Source organism: Nesoenas mayeri (genome assembly GCF_963082525.1).
Source record: "Nesoenas mayeri genome assembly, chromosome: 11".
Lineage (NCBI taxonomy): Eukaryota > Metazoa > Chordata > Aves > Columbiformes > Columbidae > Nesoenas > Nesoenas mayeri.
In genome coordinates, this window is record NC_137563.1 from 15428012 (window position 1) to 15452351 (window position 24340).

The window sequence follows — 24340 nt, forward strand, 5'->3', positions numbered from 1 at the left end:
CCACCTCGTAAAAATAAGAGAACATCTTAAAAGCGTCTTAATTAATGGAAAAAAAAAATGTTTGCATTGTTTCTCTTAGTGCTTAAATAAATGCTTACTTTGTAAAAGATACTAAAACCCCTTCACCTAAAACACTTGAAAAAGTTTGTTTTTTAAAGCCGCAGGCAGCAGTTCATGGTGTTATAGGAAATACTAAGTCGGTGTAGTCACCACCTTAAATCAAATCTCCCAGGTTGTTTTCTTTTGTGTCTTTATTGCTTTTATCTCAAGAACAATATGTACAATTAGGAACTCGAAGACTAATGTCCCGCTCCTTCAAACAATAGGCAAACACAGAAGTAGGTTTGAGCGCTGACTGATTGACATCCCAGTTCTGCAGCCACTTACGAGGCTGCGAGAGTTCACTCGCCCCGCATGTTTGCAGAACCGGGCTCAAAGGCGAACGCAAACATCAGCGCTGCTCGGCCCTTCGTGGGCTTGCCCGGAACAGCGGCACGATCGCCCTCACACCAGCCGCCCCCATCGGCGTGCGCCTCTGCGCGGGCCGTGCCGCTCGGTGCTGCGGTGCCGGCCCGCTCCGCTCCGTCCGTTTCAAACCGCCCCCCGCTCTCCCATAGGCTGCGCTGGGCCGGCCGCCGCTCGGCCCCCGCCACCGCTGCCCGCCGCCCCGACCATCGCGCGGGGGAGTCCGGCGGCGGGCGAAGCCTGCGGACGCCCTCACGCCGCGAGGCGGCCGGCGGGGGCGGCTGGGCCGGGGGCTACCACACCGCCACCGCCTCTCCGCCGCCGTTCGGGGGGCGCGGGACCGTCGGGGAGGGGAGCGGCGGCCGAGCGGGGCGGAGCGCTCCCCCCGCGGGCGGGATGGACCGTGCCGGCAGTCAGACATGTCAGTGGCTGCGCGGGGGAAAAGGCACGCGGCGGCGGCCGGGCTGGGGGAAGGCGCGCGGCGCGGGCGCTGAGGGGCCGGGCGGGCAGAGGCAGCGGGGCCGCTCCCGCCCTCCGCGCCCCGGCGGCGGCAGCACGGGCGGGCTCGGCGGGCCCCGGCCCCGCGGCGGGGTGCCAGGCGCCGCTGCCGCGGGAGAGACATCGCACTTTTATCAAACTTGAGCCTTCGCTCCCATTCCTCTTTCTTCCTCCCTCCTCCCCGGTCCCCGCCCCTTCCCCGCCGCCCTCCTCTTCCTCCTCCCCCCGCGCCCAGGGATGTTTATTCGGGCAGCTGCGTGAGGCGCGGGCGGTGGCGGGGAGTTCCTCTCCCCCGGCCTGAGTGGTTGCAGGCGCGCACACTCGCCCTACTCCGGGGGAGAGAAGGAAACAAAATGTCTGCCAGGGCCGCGGCGGCTTCCACCAAGGTAAGGCTCAGCCCGGGCCGGCGGCGCTCCCTCCCCGCTCCCGAGCCCGGCCGTGCCCCCGGCGCGGCTTTGGCGGCGCCGCCTCGCAGCCGCTGGCCGCGCGGGGAGCCTGTGCCCCGCCGAGCCCGCGCCCCGGCGGCCGCGGCTTCCCCCGCCCTCTCGGGGGCGCGGGCAGCCGGGGGTGCTCGGCCTAAGGGGGTGGGCGAAGCGGACCTGGGCCTCCCGGCCGCCGTTCCTGGGCGCCCGGTGAGCCTGCCGGCCGCGCCGAGTGAGCGCGCAGGTGGTCCGCGCCCCCCAGGCCCGGGGCCACTGCCCTGCCGGCCGCCTCCGGGGCGCTCCCACCCGCCTACCTGTTGGATGCGCGGCGGCGCCCGGCTGGCGGGCGGGGAGCGCCGCGGGCGCTGGGCCCCGGCGGCGGGACGAGTCCACGCCGACCCCGAGCGCGCTCCCACAGCAGGGCCCTTCCCGGCTGGGGCGGCCCGGCCCCCGGGGGAACCGCCGGGAGAAGGCGGCGGTGCGGGGCGGAGTGCGATCCCGGCGGTGCGGGGCAGGGGTGTCGGGGCGCGCTGGGACAGGCCGTGCCCTTTTGTTCTGGGCTGAAGAGCCGGCTCGCAACTGGGAAAGGTTTAACCGCGGGAGCCCAGTGCTGCAGGATTTTTCTCTAGCCGCTGAATCCGTGGGAGACGATTGTTGCTGACATAGGGCGAACAGATTCGGGGCGGCAGTGATCTTCCCAGCCGTGCCGCCCTCCACCTGATCCGTAGGTGTTGTGGTGCAGGTGCACGTTCGGGTGTGTACTCTGACCGGTGAGCAATGCTGAGCGGCCCCGGGGAAAGAGGTGGAGTCAGGAATGCTCAACAGGTTATTTTTTCCTTCATGCGAAATTAAAGGTTCGCTTTGGAACTAGCTTGAATTTGAATTGCGAACTAATTTTTAGCTGGGGCTCCCAAGCAGCTGCCCTGGCCTCAGTGTGACAAGTTCCCATTGTGTGTTCGCTGGTGTTGCTGGAGCTCGGCTTAGTGGTGTTTGCTCTCGAGTGAAACTATGTGGTTTCGGTCTGATGTCACTTGCTGGTATGCACTTAGTCAGAAGTGACACTCCGCAGGCTGAAGGAAAATACACACCTTATTGCATTACTACCGGAGAACTTCAAGCTACTTGAAAGACTAAGTTACCAGTAAACTTAGTAGTTGTAAGATATTGTTAGGTCTGGTGATTTGATCAACTCCCAAGTCTTAATTTACTTTCAAAGTGTATTCAAGCCAACCTCAGCTTCCGGAGCCCGATTTAAAAAACTTCAGTGCCAGGGTTGACCTACCGAGTGGCATGTCCCTTTATAAGTCTGCCTTCAGAGATCTCGTATGTTTTAATGTATCTGCACACATTTAAACAATAAACACATACGACTGGAGAAGTAATTTCTTTTGGGTAATATTTCAAAGTGTTATGTGATATCACCATTCCTGTTCAAATGTGTTTATATAAACAAACAGGACTTGAAGATAAATGTTATCTGTGCTCAGTTTCATGTTAGAATTCTGCCACATGAGGAATTGTGAGAAATTGCATCAGGTTAAATTTCGCAGATTTTCTCTTGTATAAAACCAGGGTTCAAGGTTCCACTTCCCATTGAAAGTACTATCTTAAAAGATAGCTATTTTGTGATGTTGAGGAAAAATATTACAGTCCACACATGTGAATGCACTGCCTTAAAAAGAGATTTAAAAACAAACAAAAAACCAAAACCAAAAACCAGAAGTGTTATCTGTTTTGACTGTGGACTGGTGTACAGGCTGGTGTAAAGTTGAAAGTTGTATCTTACCATAGCAGTTATTTGACACTTCTTCCAGATAATGGTCATATCAAATTGGCCCTTTGATCATATGTACATGCACACAATACCAGCCGAACTGATTATACTGAAGAGTTTGTTAATTTAAGGATGTTGCAAAATATAGTGATCTTTGGGTTTGACTCTTCACTGGTATGTTTTCAGATTTTATAAAAAAATATGCATTTGAAATGGCATATCTCTTAGAAAAAAAAACCCAAACCATTAAGTCCCTGTAACGTTTTCAGTGTAAATTCTTCAAGTTTATAATAGCCTTTTATCAAAGTGATTTCTTACATTTTGGTCTTGATCACAAAAATGGTCTCAGAGACTTGAATGTTATGCATACAGTTCATATGAATGTCCTTGTCCAAATAGAAGTGATTTCAATAAATGAGTAGTGTTATTTCTACTTCAGCCATTAGTTCCTGAGCTACTGTTCATATAGTTTTAGTAGTTGTAGGTGATGGGATTATAAATATTTTAGAAATATTACAACATTGGAGGACTTACCTGTTTGAGTTTCAGATCTTGTTTCTTTCAGTCACCCCTTTGGACATGGTATATGGTTTCTCATTTTTGGGGCTGCAATGCATTAAAAAACACTCTGTGAATGGTTTTCTCTTAATAGTTACTTAACTTTTTTTTTCTCATTAACTGAATAATTCTTATTTGTACACGTGGGAATCTTGGCTGGTATGACTGATTGTGTTACGCCTTGTTATCAACAGTCTTTATGCTACCTGCCACTGCCCTTCAGTTTAGGTTATTTAACTTTGTCCCTGCTGTGCTGTAAAAGAATGTGTTTTTATTAAGGTTTAAAATGCTTGCTGTAGCTGTTGGTAGTATACAATAGAAAATGGTGAGATAAATTAAATTTTGCTTGCAGTTTAATCTAGTGGTGGCTGATTGCAAAATGTAGGGGGCCTAATCTCTTCTGATGTCTCTTTGAACAATACTAATGGATGCTGTGGGAATGACTGTCATGGTATTAGTAATGAGATGTAAAGCTTTCCACCTTTAAGCTGATGGTGCAAATACAGTCCACATTGGTTAAAAAAAAATACTTTTAAGTAGTAGCTGTGGGGACAAAGCTTCTTGAATCCCTGAGCCTTTTTGAACGTTGAACCTGAGCTTTGTAGACTTCCTTCTGGTTTTACATAAGTGTATTGAGAATATTTCTTAGTGTTTCACCTCAGTCCTGTAATTAATTGGATTTTGGTTGTTCTAACTGTCTTTCTAGCTCCAGGTGGTATCTGTTATCTACCACTTCAATCAGAAGTTGAGGAATTTGATCATGGTAAAGTTCAAGACTTGCTGATTGCAAGGACTCTTTGGTTTCCTCTGCTAGAGGGAATAACTTACAGTCTTCATAAACATGGGTTAGTGTTCTGCCTCAGATCCTGCTTGAAGACGCTGTTGTATTTGTTTCTTGTAGAGGATATATGCGCAAGCTTTTTGAGTGTTTTTAAACGTGCCATGATCTATAAGGTAGTAAAGTTTGGAGTGGCTTTTGTTTTTTTGTTTTGTTTTGTTTTTTTGCATTCCCATTACGGAATTAGATCAGTTCTCTGGGTGCTGATGAGATTCGTCAACTGTAACAACAAATAAGAAATAGATACACAGAAAATGCATATGGGGAAGTAACACCAAGTATGGAAAGAAGCTGAGGATTTGGCTTAACATCAGAACTTACCTTCTACTTGGGGAAGAATGTTGTAAAATGTCTGCGTATCATTTTGATAGTATTCCACATAAGGAAATACTGTTTAAAATGTTTTGTTTTCTGAGATGAAGTTATCTCTATAATTACATTCTGGGTTTTTGGATGTTCTAAAGTTCTTTGGCTGTTTAAGTTATGACTGTAGGCAACTTCAGCTACCATGTAATAGTTTAGGTGCATTTTTCAGTATGAACTTTGTTCTAATGATGTGAGAAGAGCTATGAGCTCCACACTCTGTAGATTGTGAAGTGTATTCTGGAGTTTGCTTCTGGTTCAGCATGCAGCACAAAGATTACTGTAATGTAAACAGAGCTTGAAGTCTGCCAGTGCCTGGGAGCTGGCTCCACCTTCACAGAGTGGAAAATCAGTAAGACCTTATCAGTAACTAGCTAGCTAATCTTGTTTAAAGGAAAACATGTAGAAATGGGTTATTGTACATCATAGGTATTTTAAGGTGCACATTGTGACACTACGTATTTACTATGAGAAGAGATACTGGGCTTCTGTCTGTGCAGGAAAAAAGGCTAAAAACCTGGTATTTTTAATTGGTGCTTCAAGTCAAGGGTGGTCATTAGGCTTGAGGATATGTCTCCATTGATGCTAAAATGTACCATTGTGGTCAAAACTTTCTGGTATTAAGGACTCATGAAAATACTCGATAACAAGTCATCAGTGTAAGATACTGAATTGAAAACAGAACTGTAAATAGTGAATTATTCAAACTGAATTATGCTGAGTACTTTGGTTTTATTACTTCAAATGCTGCGCAAAAGTCTTGTCTATCTTGGGTCAAAGCACTCATCTAAAAACTTTGTATCTAAGGCAGTGAAGTGCTGGCCAAAGACCCAGCGGTTCAGCCATTCTGGCCGTGTGGAATGGGATCCTTGCCTGTCGTGTTCTGCAACTAGAGGAAAACTGATGGCTTGTGTATATCGAGCGGGTGAGGGGGAAATCAGATTACGGTCATGGTGTGGGGAGAGTAAAGCCATATGTGTGTCCATGTCAAAATTATTAGTGACAAAGTTTGGTTTATTAACATGTCAAATTCTAAGTGTCTGTTTGAGTTAAGGGGTAGTATTTGAGGCACATGCTTATTGTTAAGTTTATAGGATGTCTGAAGTTATGTAATCTGTACAGCAAACTACCCTCTGGTTAAGAAAGACATTGGTCATTTATATCTCCCAAATTTTTCCTGGTTATCCTAGTATAAATGCAACAAAATTCATATCCAGCTATGCTCAGTGTTTTCTCAGGCAAATACATTGCTAATGACTTCTTCACTGAATGTACTGATTAAGCAAACAGCCGTAGGGAAGTCTTAAAATGAATTCCGTGATTCTCTGCAATGTATTTATGCTGAGTCCAGAAAGTCCTGAAATGAAAACATTGTCTTGTCTTATAATTATGCTATTTTAGGGACAGATTATTCAAATATGTGCCCTGCACTAATAAATAGTAGGGGTGCCCTTGTTTCAAGGGTCTGTGATGTGCCTTGGTGAAGGATCTGAGAAAATGGAGGAGCAAGTTCATCTGAGCACCCAGAGGTCCAGTGTGGGTCTCTTGGATCCTGCACAGCAACAGGCGCCGGCGAGGCCACAGGTGTGGTGACTTGTCCAGGGACAACGCTGTCTGCTTGGTTATCTGTGGGATTTTCCTGCCGTGATACATCCTTAGGTCACTCCTTAAGCCCCATGAGCAGTTTGGGCTGCTGCAGGGTCATAGAACTGCCCCAGCATGTGCAGGGCTGGGCTCTTTGGTCACATTTGCTATTCCTGACTCTGTAGGACATTCAGGAGCTTTTAAGAGTTGTTTCCTGCCTTTGCAAATCAGGATTTGTTTAGACACTTGAAAAAATTAAATATATTGTAGGTGCTAAAAATTTAAATATTTGCTTTATGTTAAAATAGTATTTATTTTCTCAGGGTATTTGGTAATCTCTAATAGGATTCTTGTTTCCTAATCCATTATAAACAGATGTTCCACCCTTTTGTGGTGGGGGAGGGCAGCCTAAATTCAGTAAGATGATAGCAGTAGGAAGTGTTGTGTTGGAGAAGTTCATGTTCTTATGACAAGTGGGCAAGCATACTATGACCCTTTTTGGCCTGTGTCCCTCATCATAAGGGGTTTTGTTATTTTTCCATAGCAGAGGGAGCAATAACAGAACTTGATACTGCTGTGATACTCTTCTCATCTCCCCACCCCCTCATACGCAGAGTACTGATATGCTAAAAATAGAAATTGAGCAAAAGTAGGCAGTTTCTTTGATTTGTAGTTCCAAGCCTTTTCCCAGTTCAGTACTGCATTGAAGAGCAGTCTGCTGTCTTCCTCACCACTGCCTTTTATGTTTGAGTTCTTTCTTAGCAAGCAAATTACAAATATTCCCCCTATCCCTCCTAAACTGGGCTGTCATTAATTTTCAACTCATGATCCTTTGGGATTGTATCGACTGTTCCTTGCCCAGTTTGAATGGGATCCAGCAACAGTATCTTCCCCTCTGCCCCACTGGGTCAGCAATCATTTTAACAGATGGCCTCTATTTATGTATCCAGCTTTAAATTCTCCTTGTAAATATTAAATGGTCATGTTCGAGCTACTTAGACTCCAGGCTGGTGACTGTTTCTTACAATGTATCCAGACTGGACACAGAGTAAGCAAGACACACAGAGACAGAATGGTGTCTTTTAGACTTGTTAATATACTTCAGAGCATATGGTCAAGCTTTTGGACTCAGCTCTTTAAGAAGAGTTGATGTGGCTGGAAGAACTTCCGTTGCCCTTTCCTACAAACCTTGTTGATTATCTTTAGTCTACAGCTACTGTGACAGTGTCACTGTTGCTGCAGCATTAATTACTTGGTTATATTCATTATGAAGTTGGATAATACAAAAATTGTGAAGAAGTAACTTGCGGCTGAAGAGACTGTTTTAAGAGCTCAATGTTTTAAGTAGAGTTAACTGAAAGGAAGTAATAACCTTAAATTATAACTAGAAGCAGTAACATAATGAACCAGGACAGTCTGTGAAATTTGAACAATGATGTCAGGTTTTTTTTATTACTTAAATTAAAAGCAGTGTGACATGAGCTTGCAAAAGGACTGACCTGGCACACATTGCTATAAAATTATTTTTTTAAAATGTTTTTTAAAAAGAGTAAATGGAATATTTACACAGTTGCTTTCAGATTAATTGAAAATGCAATAGGTTTAAGTTATACCATGTGAAGATTTGTTGTTTCTAATAGAAAGGAAAATTGGATTTAATGTAACTGTAGAACTGTAGGAGGAGTGACTTTGAAAGGTGCTACTTGACAATGTGTTATCAAACAATGAGTCAGTCGTAACTAATAGGGGATCAGATCAGGATAGTACCTGAGGCTAAGTATGCCAAGTATTGTTTATCTGAACAAATTCCAAGGCTTGTAATAAATCTGTAATTCATGTTCATTTTGGATGGCTCACTTCCCCAGAATCAAATCTGGGAGAAGGCCAGATCGTGTTAACCCTCTCAGCACAAGATGCTTGTTTAAAAGGTTTATCTCACTTGACACAGCAATGTTCCTACATGTTATTTGGAAAAATAGTCTTTTGCCTGTGGATGCCACATGAAGTGGTTTTCCAGCATAGTGCTAGGTGAAAAAGGTTCAGGCTTTTCCTGTAAATCTGGACTCACTGAAATAGTATTTCTAGTGCGTATTAAGATCTTTAAGCCAAGCTTGAAGGCACGGCTTTCTGACAGAAGAACTTTTGTTCCCTTCAGAATTGAAATTAAGTTGTGGAAAGTGATTGGCCATTGCATACAGGATAAACACCTCTGTTAATAACCCAGCTATGTGGGAATGGAAATTCCTGGAGGGTAATCTCGTATGAGAGGACTAAATTAACTTGCATTTTGTTTGGCTTTTGCCCCCTATGGGTAATGTAGGCTGGACTAATGCTCCTAAAACAGGGAGACTTTAACTTGGGAATGTGAGAAAGGTCTACAGGTTTATAGAAAGCATATTAATCCTTTGAATCAAGGACATGTTTAATCTGAATCAGATATCATGCTATAGAAGCACTCAGTATACCAGCTTATATTTTCCAGTCTTGCTTGTGTTGTTTATTGTGGTTTGTTTGTTGTTGGTAGTTATAAGATAAGTGCCCCTTAGAGCTCCCCAGGAAACTGCTGAGTATCAAATAAGGGATCTATCAGCCAAATTGCGTGGATACCTTGTCAGTATGCAACTCAGAGTTTTTAGTCTGTTGTGTCAGTCTTCCAACAGCTGACCCCTGTATCGTACATTTCTTAGGTGCAGTAGTACTAGTTAGATGGAAAAATAAGTATTGCTTAGCTGTGGGGTTGTAAGTGGGCCATGAAATGTCATCATCTTGGGGGTGGTTAGGAAGCTTCTTGACTGTATACCACTAGCTTTAGCAGAATTCTAAGTTTATGTTGCAGTCAGCAGCACATCTGCAAATCTTATGTATAAATAGTATAAACCTGGGTACGGTTATCTTCTGAAGTGAGTGGCAGCGGTGCCGTATCCATGCAAAGTTGTTGTGTCCCCCTAAGTTCTTCTGATATTACACATTTATTATGCATTTGCTGCTCAGTATTTCTTAGACATCTCTGAAACTGGAAACATCTGCATCAGGGTGTTCTCCTTCATGGAAGTGTCAAGAGTGATAGCATCAGCGGAGGTTGGTCTTTACAAGCAAGGGGGATTCAGAAATGTATGAACAGCAGACATGTTGTGGGCTACTGCAAGAGGGGGCGATGCTGGAATAGCTAGGTCTGTGCAATACTTGGAGCTGTTTGAATTTAATCATCTTCTGAATGAAAGGTTGGCATCTGGTTTCTCAGATGAACTTTCTGTCTTTGGTTATATTGTAATTGTATCTGCCTACCTTTCCTGGATTTTTGTGCAAGCTTTTTTTGGCTAAGGCAAAAATGAGAACTATGATGGGAGGAAAGGAACAGCTTATGGAAAACAGGGAGGAAAATACTAGGTGATACTTGAGGGTGAAGAGAATGAAAGGCAAGAGGGAGCCAAAGGCAGACAGACAGCTTTTAATCCTGAGTCAGCTACCTATTCTTCCTCTTCTTTCTCTCCTCAGCAAAGAAACAAGAACCGTAACACAAATGCTGAGGTGTCTGGACTCTACAAATAATTATTGTTAAACCTAGTGCTGTATGACTAAGCCTTACTTGCAGAATTGTCTCATCAAGACTAACTGCATAGTTGTGTTTGAAGATTACTATTAAAAAAATGAACTTGATAGGATCAGAACTCACCTCTGGAAGAGCCATAGTAAAAAGGTAGATGTTTTGTTCAAGTCACAGGAGTATAGTTCCTTGTGAGTGTCATGGGAGTTCATTTGCTGCTTTGTGCTTTCTGTAGGTGTGAACTGAGGGCGGTGGGGAGAGGAAGAGAAACTCGTAAAAGCTCTTTTAAATGCTAAAGCAAATAAAGGACAGTTTGAAGGACACTGGGGTTCTCTACAGAAGTTCTAGATAATAACAGTTTCCCTAGCAAGCTGGAAGTATTTCAAAACCTATAAGAATGCAGACTTCAGATGAGAAATCATCAGAAGCTGTAAACAAAACATGCTGAAATGTACCTGTTGCTTATCTGTTCTTGTACTGCATTTAGAGAGAACGCAAATCATCACACATGCCAATTTGGGCATTCCTCTTCAGTTATAGTATTTATCTGAACATGTTCTCAGATAACTGGGGAATGGCAGAATATTGACTATAATTTGGCAAGCTACATCATCCTCTTGAATGTGTATCTATACGTTTTGTTAAGGCCTGTGCAGATAGCCAACAAAGCAAGCATCATCTGGAAGTTGTTCATCTTACTGGCTTAACTGGTCATGTAGATAGGACCTGAGTTACAGGTGAAGTAAAACGAAGAGGTCACCTTTCGGAGAATGCTGTGCTGTTTTCAGGGAGAGGAAGTGCTGACCTAAATGCTTTCAGTTGTGCAGAGAGTGATAGTTAGAATTAGTGCAAAACATAGTAACAATTCCCATGAAATGGAAAACTGTTATTATAAATGACATATTCTGGCTTAAGGAAAGTCCTCCTCTTCTAAAACAGTGTATTTAAGGAAGGTAGGTAATTTGAAAATACTTGCTTGCATAAAATGCTTTTTTCTTCTAGTTGAGAGGGAACACCACCCCAGTGGTGCGGCCCTTCCCACCTCTAAACTGCTCTGTGTGAATACTAGGGATATTTTTAATGTTAAGAATGTGATTTTTCTTTGTGTGTTTTTACCAGCGTCCTCAAATGTCCTGAGGTTTCCACCCTGCTGATACTGGGGAGGAGCTGGGGCTGTTGCATGCTGAGAGGAGCAGCAATAGGACTGAAAATAATGTCTGTTCCCTCTCACCTCAAGAAGGGAGGAAGAGCGAGGAAATGGCTGTCAAGGCGATATGGACTGCAGTTCCCCTTGGGAGACGGAGTCAGTGTTCCAAGAAATGTCTCTGATAGTGCACTAGTCCCAGTTTCTCTGCTGATGTGCTGTTCCCAGGAACCTGTTCTGTTCTTTATCAAACTGGGGGTTTTCCAGTTAAATTTTCCACCTGAAATAATGAGATTATGTAGTTAATACATGCCTTGTTCCAAATGGAATTTTGTATTTTTTGTCTGATTTCATAGCTGCCTGTCCTGCTTTTTAAGAGGAATTTAGGAGTTGGAAATTGAAATATACAATAAGTGTATGTTTGGATTTTTACTTTGGAAGAACTCTTTGCCTTTGAGGGTATATAAAATCAGAGGTGATTAATTTGAAATAAATCAATGCTAACTTAAAAGGTTTTCTCACTTCTTACATTTATTTGCAATCAGTAAATGTCTCTTTATCTTGGGAGGATGTGTAAACAACAGTACGAAGCCAGTGGCTGAGAGTTGCTGAGATTATTGCTCTTTCAGAATGACCAGTGGTGTTGCCTTTTTTCCCCCAGCATTATGAGGATACCTCTTAAGTCAGTTGAATTATTGATAATGCTAGGACTATCTTCCTCTCTGTAAACTTAGTTTGGTTGACAAAAATGTGAGATTTGTATCCCGTACTTCAAATTATGCAAGCATCTTAGTGTTAAATGCAAACAGGCAGGAGATTCCTTTTAAACTTGAGTGTGGTATTTCTGCAGCATATGTTTTGCTAGCCTGAACTTCTGATTACATTGAATACCTCCCTTCAGAAAAAATCAAATGTACCTTTAAGTAGTTACTGATAACAAAAATATTTAAAACAGAAGCAAGCAGTCAGATAAATGTTATATAGAATTTTTCCCTTCTTCTTTACAATTGAATTAAAGTTGAGAATTTTTATGCTAATTCTTCTTGTTTGTCCTTGTTTTTACTCACTTCTGTGTGAATGGAGAATTCTTGAAGTCACCTGACTTAATGTAGTAGAAAACGACTTGTTGGTGTTAGAGTAAGCAGACAGTCATCTTCTGGGCACAGGACAGAGGGAAGGAAAACTACGTGGTGAGCTGCAAATCCAGATGTATGTTTGGTGAGCCTGTGATCAGGCAGGCATGCTGTGTGCAGTGGAGTAGGGCAGGAGAGAAGCACAGGAATCAAATAGTGAGTTGAAACGCTTGGAGTCTTACTACAATCCTGGTTAGGTTGTTGGTGACTAAATAATAAGGTTTTGATCTTGTGAGGTAAATGGACTGAGGGATTCAGTTTTTATTTTCTATTTCTAGAAAAAAAATCTTTGAATAAATCAGTTACTTGGTTTGCTATGAGTTAATTGGTTTGAGGTGGTTATAGCTGGCAGTAATTTCTTTTCTCTTACAGAAAGTACTATTTTTTTCACATGAACTGGACACTTGGTATGAAACTAGATTTTGCTTGCTCTACCTACCTTTTAACTTCCAGAGCAGGACCTTTTAATTTATTCAGTAGTTTGTCTTTTTTTTTTTTTTTAATTTAGTTTTATAGAAAATAACCTTGAACATTTTAGAACACTTGTTAGAGAAATAAAAACCCTCAAATATATTTATAGTTTATAAAATACTCTAGACAGTGTTACAAGACTTGGTAAGTAGTTTTCCCTCTGTCAGAAAAGCAGATTTTTCCGTGTTTTAATGTTCCATTATTTTTTACTTGTATGTTAGTCCATATTTCCTGGATTTGCTTACAGTGTAGAGGTTAGTATGTAGCTGACCAAAACACAATACCTAAAATCTGTCTTTACTGCCCTAGCCTTTCAAGCAATGTAATTATGTTGCTTCCAAGCGATAAGCCAAGGCAATTTACAGATTACTGGAATGCTTGAAAACACTGACCTTTGGGGTCACTCCGAGCACTTCTATTATGCAGAGATTGCTGGGGCACCGTTGTAATGTGCTGGCCTGTCACATGCTGACCAACTCACAGAAAGCTTTGATGCAGCTGTTTTAAAAATGCTTCTGCTGACTGATAGGCACTTAGGCCACTGACTGTGAACAAAGCTGGCGCTCGTTCATGCTTTTAGCCCCCCCGTTTTCTATAACAACACTTCTTCCCTGCTGACTGCACACACAGTTCTTATCTGGGCCCAATTGTTGACTTGTTTCCATTTAAATTGTATTTGTGTTAATTTTCACTTCAAAAATAGTCTTGTGTGTGAAAGATTTGGTTTGTGTGGTTTATTCAGAGCTGCTGCAAACAAGCAGCCTTGAAAAGTTGATGTGGTGGCTTTAGAGTGGGAGATTAAGGGGAAGAAAGAGTGTGTGTGACTGGGCAAAGCAGGGGAGGGAAGGGATTAAAAAACAATGGTCCTTTATTGAGGATGACCAATACACTGGAAAGTAGTTTCCTGAAATGTAGCATATATGGTATAGAAGTTTGAGACCTAATGTATTTTCTTAAATTGGGACAAAGAACAGGAATAAGCTGATAAGTAAATGTTCCATTTGAGTACGTGATGCTTAATGGGCATCATACATGGTAACTATAATGTCTGTGCCACCTTCGGTATTAGAAGCATGACTAGAATGTGGATTAAAAAATGAATTGACTTCCCTTTGGTTTAATCTCTTCACTTTGGTTTTATTTATAGTTGTTAAAGTTGTTCAGGTAGTGCCTGACTTGTGAGGATCACAGTAAGGGGAAAAACAAGTCCAAAAGTATAAAATCTTTAATTTCAGTAGCTGGACTAGAATGTTGCAAGGATAAACTGTTTTTTGCTTTTGAAAGACACAGAGAATCCATATTCTCACTGAAAATAAGGTTCTAGATGTTTGTGGAAGTAGGCGTTTAATCCAAGTAAGCCTGAGCAGTAAGGAGCATAATAGCCCTTTACCTATGAAGGATAGATTTACCAATTTACAGTTTAACCTTTGACTTGAGGGAATGTATTTATATTTGATAGAATCCATTGGTTGCTTTTACCTCTGATTCTAAGCCTGTTTGAGTTCACTGTGTTTGGATCAAAAATGAAGCATCTCTGTTCTGCTGAGAGGTGGAAAACAAGGTAGTAACATTTGATTGATATTGTATACGTGTATCGTCTATGAGTTTTATAGAATTCTAAGGCTGAGCCCCTGTTGAGCAGCATAGCATTGTTGTGTTCTTGTTTGGGGCAAGTGTGACTACAGGTATTCACCTGTGTCTAATGCATTTCTAGTTAACTGCAAAATAAGCACAACCCTTGCCTAAAATCTGTTGAAGCAGTAGTGCATATTCAGGGAGAAGCAGCTGGTGTATTTAAAATGTCTTTTGCTATTTGGCTAAATAGTGTACAATGACAGTGGACCAAAATATAAATTTGAAGTTGTGAAAGAAGGTAATATGTATATATATATATATATATATATATCTTTTTTCCTGCTATAGCCATGCAGTGAAGAGAACAGAGTGAGTAATGAATTTACAGCAGGAAACTAACTAAACAGCATAATTCCATACTGAGTATTTTCCTACTCTTCAGTGTAAAAAAAAGTCTGCATTCCTTGTAAAGATTGGTAGGGCAAGAAAGTTTGTATAAATTCAAATTATCTTTTTTGTGGTTGTACCTTAACAGCCATAGAGGAGAAATATTTTCTGTGGCTTAGTTCAACATTTGTTAATTTGAATAATCTCAAATGGCACAGTGAAGCAAAAAAGATGCATTACTACACCTGTTGATAACATTACAGTACCTTTTTGAGCATTAAATTTCAAAAGGAATGTTTTGTGAAGGTGAACCTACAAAAATTAGAGGAAAAGATGCAACTAAATCAATATATTGACAAAAGAAGTACAAATTTAGATATTGTCACTGCAGTTAATTTTATCTTATAAATTATTAGGACTTGCCTGATTATGAAGGTACAAATATTAAAATCAGTCAAGCATTGAAAGCACTTTTTTACAGTAAGTTTTCTTTTGCTATTGAATTCTAGTTTTATTCTACTGAAGGACGACTATACTACAACTGTCTTTGCTGGAAGTACTGTTTCATTTCTCATCTCTTCTGACCAGCCTTTTCAATCTCTTATTTATCCTCACCTATTTAGTCTTCATGATTTTTTCCAAGGAATACTTAGGATTAAATGGTTTCTCTGCAAACCATGGCCTTCTGATACTGTTTTCCATTGAACTGACTCATCAAACTGATTTGTCTGCTGTGCTAAAGGCTGAACTCTTGAGGTTTCTTACTCATTTCAGAAAGATGTTACTTAAAAAAAAAAAAAGAGCTAGCTGATTTTGCAGGTTTGTAGGTGATTGAGTTGCTTCCTTCTCCCGTCACTATCCTCAGCATCTGGTTCTTTTTGACATGTAACTTAATGCCTTTGTGGAGCAGCAGTGGGATGAACTGTGGCTGTAACCTGGGATAAACATGTCACTGGCCAAAATTATACAGGCATTTCAGCTGTTAACCAAGAGCTTATCCAGTTTCTTCTCCAGCTGGTTGGATAAATGGCTAGAATGTCATTCATGCTCTTTCATTTCAAAAAATGTGCTGAGTAAATGAGGCATCTGCCCATTAAGCACAGATGGGAAATACTGGCTAAGAGGTGGGTTTGATGGGTAGCATGTCTGAGTAGTTATGTATAGACTCTTATTTTTAGTCCTTGTTTTCAGAGTTCCTCTCCTAAAATACTCTGTGGGCTTGTCATCATCTTCACCATAGCTTGGCTAGCAATCAAGGATTATTTTTTATGAAGTGATGATTACCTAGGGAGAAAGAACAGCTTCTCAGAAGTCTGTAGCGTCTCTGGTTGTGTTACTTATTTCATAGTTGATTCTTTCTTCGAAGTTGAGTTGAAGCCATGACATCCACTATTGTTTTATGCACATGTGTTCATGTAGCGATTAGTTTGAGAGTCTTCACTTCATGTGTCTTGTCTGTGCAAAATCACATCATCGTACTGGAACATAATTAATTTTTTTTATTTGTGTGTTCATAAAAGGTATCAAGCTGCTATAGAGAATAATTTCGGTCAGGTCTCTGTATTAGGTACGTAAGTTGATAGCTTCATAGGCTGAGGATGAAGGTGGCTCTTCAGGCTTGTATGGATTGTGAGACCATCAGTAGTTCACCTGTAATGGCAGTTCTAAAAGTGCCATTCAGTCTGCTGGCAGAGAGCTTTTCAGTGTTGCGGTGCTGACACGTCTGGATTTTTCCTTGTCAGACATTCTTGATGGGTGTCAAACTGCTGCCTCTATTTACTGGGTTTTATTTGTAGCTTTCTTTAATAGCTCAGTAAATTTTTTTCCTTTCTTCTCCTGGTGAGTGCTTGCTTCTTCCTCTTCTCGATTCTGGAAACAAGTCTATGAAGTTAACTGAAGCTCATTTAATTATGAATATTGCTTTTGGTCATGTTGAATGCTTATTCTTGAACTGATAAAAATGGCTTATGCTAAATGTTCTTTTAACTTCTAGTGGACTAGGCTAACTTTTGGTGGTAGAGGGAAGAGGCCCTTAAATGTGTTACGGATCAAATGCCAAGTGAGACCACTAAAAAGCAAAAATGCTTTGTATTTCAGTCAGCTGCACTGTTCTATCAGACTTGTTTAGGCTGACTTCCAAGTGCAAACTTCAGATACTACAATTGTATTTTGATGCTTATCACTTGCTTACATGAGAAGCTTGGATTTCATCTTGGAAAATGTGTGTACCCAGCTCTAGTAGCAATAGGAAAAAACCCCACAAACTTGAAAATGTGGTTGCATTTTTATCCTAAAAATATAAGCACTGCTTTTGAAAGTGATTTCAAAGTAATACTGATGTTTGCAATTAATTATACTGATGCAGTAATGTGTACTATGTGGAACTGCAAATTATTTGAAATAATGATATTAAGCTATCCTGTACATAATGCCTTGCAACAGCCTTCCCTCTGGTTTGGGGGAGGAAGTTAAACCCTGCGGAAGCTTCACGCTCATGTGAAGCGCTGCAGTGCCGTTGGTCTCAATATCTAAGTATGTGCATCAGTAACCTATACACTATTGATAAGTTAGTGCATGTATTGTCTTTGATCTTTTAAGAGTAAGTATGGCTTGGAGCACTGACTCCCAAGTTGACTATGTGCCATCAAGGAAAAATGGCAGCAATGTGATAATGTGTGTGCAAGCTGATGGGTGGCACATGCTCATGGAACCTTAATGTGTTCAGTTTGTGATTTTTCAGGATTGGGCAGCTATTATGTGTCCTTAGTTTGCTATGTAGTAGCAAGATGTAAAGCAGAGGTGGAATGGGGAAAGAGCTTTTGAATACTTTTTTTCTGTGTTGCCTTGTAACAACTTCAAGTTTTGGGATTGCTGCAGGACTTCTTTTTTAAATAACTTGCTGATCTATCCAAGGCCCAGAAAAGACCATGTGTTGTCACAAACGTGACCTTCTGTGTTCTTGACCTGCAGATAACTAGTAACACACCTGATGTTTGGGCTGCTGTGGTGAGGAACATCCAAGGGCAAGAATATGTGGTACGAAAAACCAAAAATGAAGTTCTGCTCTTGAAAGAACTTAAGTGTAGCCATGAAATTCAGTTACATGTTTCGATGTGCACCTTCCCCTCAAGGGTCTGGTTTAAGGCGGGGATGTGGAACCACTTATGCTGTTGATTACTCTTTTACCTTTCTTGTGAAACAAACTGGAGTTACTGTGTAGCAGTGTGAACAAATATATGCAGGGGGGAAAATGCAGCTAAGTGGGATTTCTGTTATTGTTTTTGCTTGTGTTTTTTTGAACTTTGTCACTCTTCAAGTGAATGTGTTCTTTGTCAATTAAAGCTTTAACTTGCCTTAGAATGTGGGGTGTAAAGAGACGAGGTAACAGATAAGGAAATACTTCAATTTCTACACTAGTTATTTCTCCTGGTCTGTAACCTTTTGTTGTTTTCTTAGAGTATATTACGTTCAGGATGTTCAGTGGAGCTGCTTTCTGTACCACAAGGTGCAAGGAGTGCTGGAGTAATACAGTGGTGAGATAAAGATTGTGTAAACTTCAGTGACTTCAGTTTGCAAACTGTAGTGTCTGGTTGTAGTTTTGACTCCTGCAGTTTTTAAGCTCAGGTACAGTCAGAAGTACTTTCAAGAAGACATAAGTTTGTCCTTGCTTAATGGCTTTGAGTTTGCAAAGTCTCTGTTTTTAAATATGGTTCCAGGTAATTGGAAGATGCAGTTCTTGTAGAAGCATGATGCATATTTTAAAATAGCCCATATCATTTCTGTCCACATAGTTTTCTCGCCTGTTTGGGAATGTGCATTCCACAGTGGTGATGAATAGACGTGATGCAGTTTTGGTCAAGAATATAATCCTTCATCCTTGATATACTTGAAATTGTGGGAAGAGGAGTTACAGTGCCATGTGGTTAAAGCTGCTGGTGAGGCAGTTTGTTCCACTTAAATGAGTTCATTTTTAATTGGTGATGTAAATACAAGAGAAGCTTTGTGACAGTTTTTAAGGTTAACCTTCGGCTTTCTGGGTGTGGCTGCTTCCCCCCTCCCCGTTTGCTTCAACTGTGCTTTTAGTTACACTTTGGCTTTTTTATCACCTTAAATGCTCAACTGGGGAAGAAGAACATGAAGCTTAAACTGCAGAAGGAAGGCCTTGAAGCTATTTGATCTGATGGACTGTCAATTTTGGTAATTCCTTACTTACAAAGCTTTCTAAGTTTTACGTAAAATTTGGTGTTAGTTCACCTACAATGGTCAGAATATTGGAAAGGTCTACCAAATGGCTCTTTGTGAGAAGGGGCATTTTATTGGCTTTGCAGTGCACTGTTTTGCTTTGTGTGCATAAAGGCAACAAGCTGCTAGGAAGGTCTGATCTGGTCAGCAGTTAATGCTCTTGAGCATGTTAGTTAATTCCCTTGTCCCTTCCCCTGCTTTGATGTGCAAACAGGAAAGAAAAAACTCGTAGCTGTATGTCTGCAGGGTGGGATGGGAACAGGCATGATGGTTATGTAAATCTGAATACCTACAGAGTTTAATTTGAAGCTTGTGTAAAGCCTCTTGTCCAGTAATTACTCTGTCATTTTGTTCTAGTGAGTGTAGCCAGTGTCTCTCCTGCCCTGGTTTGGGAAGGGAAGGACTGGGAGTTGTCTCCTGACTCAGGGAGTGAGAAATGGCTTGGGTAATTCTTCGGCCTGGGATTCGGTCAGTTATTTGGAGTTGGGGGTGGGGATGCAGTCTACAAAAGGGGAAATCCAAACCCCCCAAAACCAGAACATGCTGTTTTAAAAATGGCTTGCTTTTCTTAGACTAAGTTTAATATATGGTGATTTGCACCCCATTTTTCTTAAGAGATCTGCACATTGGAAAAGGTTGTGAACCCCTGGTATAGTGGAAGGCAAGGGTGGGATTTCTGCCAGTACAAATCAAAGAGGAGGATCGTAATGAGGGCAGCCGCTGGTGCCGGGCGGTGTCGCAGGCCTGCTTTTATTTATTGCCTCTTGTCCAGTCTTGGCTCCCCAGTGGAGTTGGTTTCATTTATGCTTTTTAAGAAGATGAGGAGTTACAATGGGAGTAAAAAGATGTTTCTGGCTTATTTTGGGTGGCAGAGGCATCCCTGGTGCTGCTGTGTGCCCTTTTAAGGGAAGGGAAAGCAGAGTGTGGGAATGTCTTGCTGGTTCTGCTGAAGCTGCTGTTATTTTTCTCTTGTGCTTGTTACTGACTGTGGCTCCTGAAGAGAAGGAAGTTGATCACTTACAGAAAGAACAATAAATTGGAAGGTAGAAAAACATGCACGTGTTTTCCATAGAACATGTTTATAAGTCTTACTTAGGTAACAATGAATATTCTTTTGCCTTCTGAAAAGAAACGTCTATATCTTTCAAACATCTAATAGTATAGCCAGGATTAAACTTTTCATAACAACAAGAAGAACAATCCCATTCTGTGAATAAGCGAGTGTTTGTTACCCACCAGAGCAGCTAGGGTTATGAAAGTGATTGCATGTATTAGATGTTATATGTGTTGTGTTTCTATGTTCACAATCAATGTTAGGGAACAGAACTTCTCTAACACAATGAGTAACCCGTCAGAAGAGACTCCTTATTTTATTAGCTTCTCTTCTTGCCTGCTCCTCTTCCACCTCAAGAAAGCCGTCAGCAATGCCAGACCAATTTCTTGATTTTTTTTTTTAATTATTTATTCTGCATCTTCAAGTTACTCAAAAACAGGTAATGTTGTTCTGTCAGTGTTATATTGTTCAGTCTTGTAATTGGATGTAAAAGCAATTATAGCATGCCATTTTTTTTTCCTGGAGCAGACTTATGTTGTGTATACAAATAAGGAGACTGGGAGACAATGCTTGTGAAGTTTCAAAGTGTACTAGATTGTGCCTGCTTAAATAGATGCCTGTTCCCCTTCTTCAAGGCACATGTTTTGAAAAAACAGGTAAAGGAGTGCTCCATTTCATGGAGAAGAAATGCAGAACTAGACATTGTTAGTAAGATGGGGATAGTCCTTTTTGCTGAGGAAAAAATGGTGTTTTCCACTTCCCATACTTGCCTGATAAGAAAGTTTGGGCATGTTTTCCTTGCTGATAGCTGAATAAGCCTTTGGGAACATGCACATTAAGTAGTCACTATCCTAACTTTTGTTACTTTGTCTTCCCATCCCAGTCTCATGTCCATCTCTGAGCAGCGGGCTCAGGAGTTTTGTGCCTGTTAAAGCAAACAAACAAACCCCACAAAAACAAAACCCACCACCACACACACATACACACACACACACACACACACACACACACACACACACACAAAACCCAACCAAACAAAAATACACAAACAAAAAACCCCACCAAACAGACAACAACAACAAATCTTACTACACAAAGTGACATGTTTCTTCATCCTGAGATCTGGGGAGGGAAATAGCAAGAAATAAACCCCGCAGAACTCTGCAACTACACAAGTAGTTGTCTGCTGCTTCTACCAATCAAAAAGCAATATGTGTTTGTTTGGAGTACCTACATTTCACATCTTAATTTCAGAAGAATTTGGTGAATTAACTACAAAACATATTATTTTGTTGTGGCTGGGTGGGCTTTGAAAACCAGAAATGGCTACATACATAAATGTAACACTTGCACAAGCATAATATGAGGGAGAGAGGTATTTTTGAGGAAGGGCACACTACTAGGAGGGCATTGTGTGCTGCTTAAGCAGTTAGTTGTGCTAAAAGAAATGCTTTTCAGGTTGCATTCTGAGATTTAAAGCATTAAAATATCACAGTTTCTTGAATATCTTGGATTTTAAATGATTTGAAAAAAATATCTGAGCTACAGTTGATCTTTAAAGGAAGATAAATACTTTCAATTACATATTAAAAATGATATTCTAATGTTGGAATATTTGTGTCCGAATAACACTAACCTAGGTCAGCATGGTAGAAAAATTACTTAAACCAAACAAAACCAAAAGCAGAGTGTAAGCTCTCTGTGTTTCCCTTTGGCAATGTCACTTGAGAGGTGGGGGGAGCCAGGCTTACCGCTTTGCCTTTTAGCCTTGCTGTTCTGTTGCAGTTTTGGTTCCATTTTGCTAGCATACTGGCCTGGAGTGGTGATCTGTGAAACACTGCTTGCCAGCACTTCGGAGTTTGTGATCCTGCGTGATTTCACTGCCAGCTGGAAGGCAAATCAGAAAGAAGCAAGACAGACAAGCATCCCAAACTCTAAAGCACGGTTTTCCCACACATTAGAGATCATGAAACTGGTGAGCTTTGCTTAACTGCTGGCTGATGCTGTTCCAGGGTGTTTGACAGGTATTCTTCATCTGAAGGAACTTCACTTAAGATCATTTGAGATTGATCTGGATTTGGGTCTTGCATTCTGGTTTGTTTTGCTTTCTTGTCCCTGACTATCAGCTTTTTGCCATTCAGAGATAATGGTATCCACTAGGGCTGTGTAATAAACACTTCTATAAATACTTAATTTAACTGGATCAATAATCCAGTATTGAAGTATTTTGCTAAAATGCAATTTCCCCCAAATTTCTACTGTTCTTGTTTAGGGCTTTTTTTGGAAGGAGGGTCAACCATTTTTGTATTGAGCAGCAGCAGCAGGAAAAAGGTTTTATGACTGTGGGAGATCTGTGACCTGTCTCTGATGTATGAGGCTTGGACTTGAGAGGCTGTTCTGGAAAAGTGAGTCATGCTAAAAGAGAAGCTGGGTGTTACGTTGGAGGAGTTAAATACTGAGTGTGGTTTTTTTCAGTTTGGGGAGAAGAGTGCTCAGAAGTCAGAGCAAAAATGCCTTGCACAAAAATTCAAAAGGAAAACTAGAAGAAGGAATGTTTTTAGATACATGCAGCATCTATGCATTCAAAATATAGCAAGTAATCTTAGGAATTTTAGAGAAGGTAGGAGTGGAAACTGTGTTTAGTGAGCAAGTATCCCATGGAGCAGCATATGAGTGTGGAAGCACAGGGAGACTTAAGAGGAATGGTGAAACAGCCTATACAGATCTCACAAGAGAATGCTTTAGTGGGTGTTTTCCACTTAGCATTGCTGTGTAAAAGAGATAATCAAATAGCATCAGGTGCATGTTGTTTGTCTCTGTAGCAGTCCCTAAGCCGCTCTGCCTGATCTCTTGAGTCTTTTCTCAAGAACACATTCAGGGGAAGAGTTTTTCGTCATTGCCAAGAGTGATGATCTTGTGAAAAACAAGGACACGGGCTGTTTGGAAAGTCTAGTAGAGAGTTGCCATGGTCTGGGTGCAGCCAGCCAGCTTCAGCAGCATCCAGTTTGCTGCTGTTATCCTGCCTGGGAGTACCCTCCTCTCTGACCCGCCGTACTTGCTGTAGCAGTTCGCTTCTAGTATTTGGAATAGCCCAAGGAGCTCTCAGGTACTCGGTAGAGTAGATGTGGTGCATTGCATATGTTGTATAAAGACACTGTAAGACAAAGCTCTCATTTCAATTGATAAAATCAGTCTGATAATAGGATTCTGTCCTAATTGCATTAATTGCAGGGGAACAACTGTTAAAAAATTAGATATATTTAGGTGGGTTTTTTTGTAGACAGCTGAAAGGTTTTGTGGTAAGGCAATTAGAGGGAATCTATTGGAATTGGAGGTGGCCGCAGTTTAACTGGGCAAGGACAGAGGCGAGCGTCTGTGGAAGTCTTCCTGGTGAGTGTTGGAAACAACACCCTGCTGCAGCCGCGTGCTCAGAGGTACCGTGTGCAGGGAAACGCATTCCGTCTCTGCTCTGGCTGCCTGAGGAAGATTCATTCTTCTTCTGTGAACTTCCTCAGGAAGCTGTTTGCTTTGGGTATTGACTTTGATTTGTTTGTTTGTTTTTTAAGTGAACGATAAATAGCCAACAAACTCACAGAAATTCTTGTAACAGTTGCAAATGCTAATTGTTAAGCACTTTTAATAAGTGAAATCAAAACATATTGATTCTGCATTTAACCTTTAAAACTTCGAAATTTGGTAGCATCCTACTGCTGAGGTAGACTTCCCCAACAATAACCGAGAATTAATTTTAGAAGCCAAATAGAAATATAGGAAGATAGATAACATATATGAATGTCTGTTGTGTCCTTCTGAAGAGACTGCCTCTAAATACAAACTTTTTTCCTTCTTTCAATATACCCCCTACCAGGTTTTTTTCATGTCTTGCATAAGAAAACTGTTTTCAGGGTTGTTTTTATCAGGACAACTAGGAATGTTTTTAGATGACAGCATTTCATTAGAAGTAAGGTGTACACAGAAGCTACAACATGAGGCTGCAAGCTTGGAGCAAAGGTAATGTTCCTTCTGTGGCTGAGTTTGTGATCTGGGCATTCAGTTCCTTGTAGTTTGCTTGCTGTGGTCGAAAGGGTAAGAGCAGAGACTGGGATCTGTCACAGATAGCTTTCCTGTCTATTGTGTTTTGCAGAGAATAGAAACAATATGCCCTCTGAGGTAGCAGAAGTAGTTGCTTGGTTTTGTTGTGTGCAGGACAGCTGTCAATGCTGATCCGTAAAACCGGGTTTGTAAAGATACTACAAGTACTTTATTGCTTCCCACAGTACAATCCTCT

At 41.5% G+C, this 24340-nt stretch overlaps 1 protein-coding gene across 3 annotated transcripts in view; it reads left to right on the top strand.

Annotated features, from left to right (window-relative positions):
• Positions 1 to 24340, top strand: part of TJP1 (tight junction protein 1) — a gene marked incomplete at both ends in the record, with an annotated part of 154091 nt that overhangs the window by 84786 nt on the left and 44965 nt on the right. Inside the window, one exon of one of the 3 annotated variants that reach the window (XM_080350894.1) lies at positions 1317 to 1349. The exons of the other annotated variants lie outside the window; for them this stretch is intronic. Coding sequence (XP_080207020.1) covers positions 1317 to 1349 — 33 coding nt within the window. Of the gene's footprint in view, positions 1 to 1316; positions 1350 to 24340 lie in introns of those variants that run through there. 3 annotated transcript variants of the gene reach the window in all.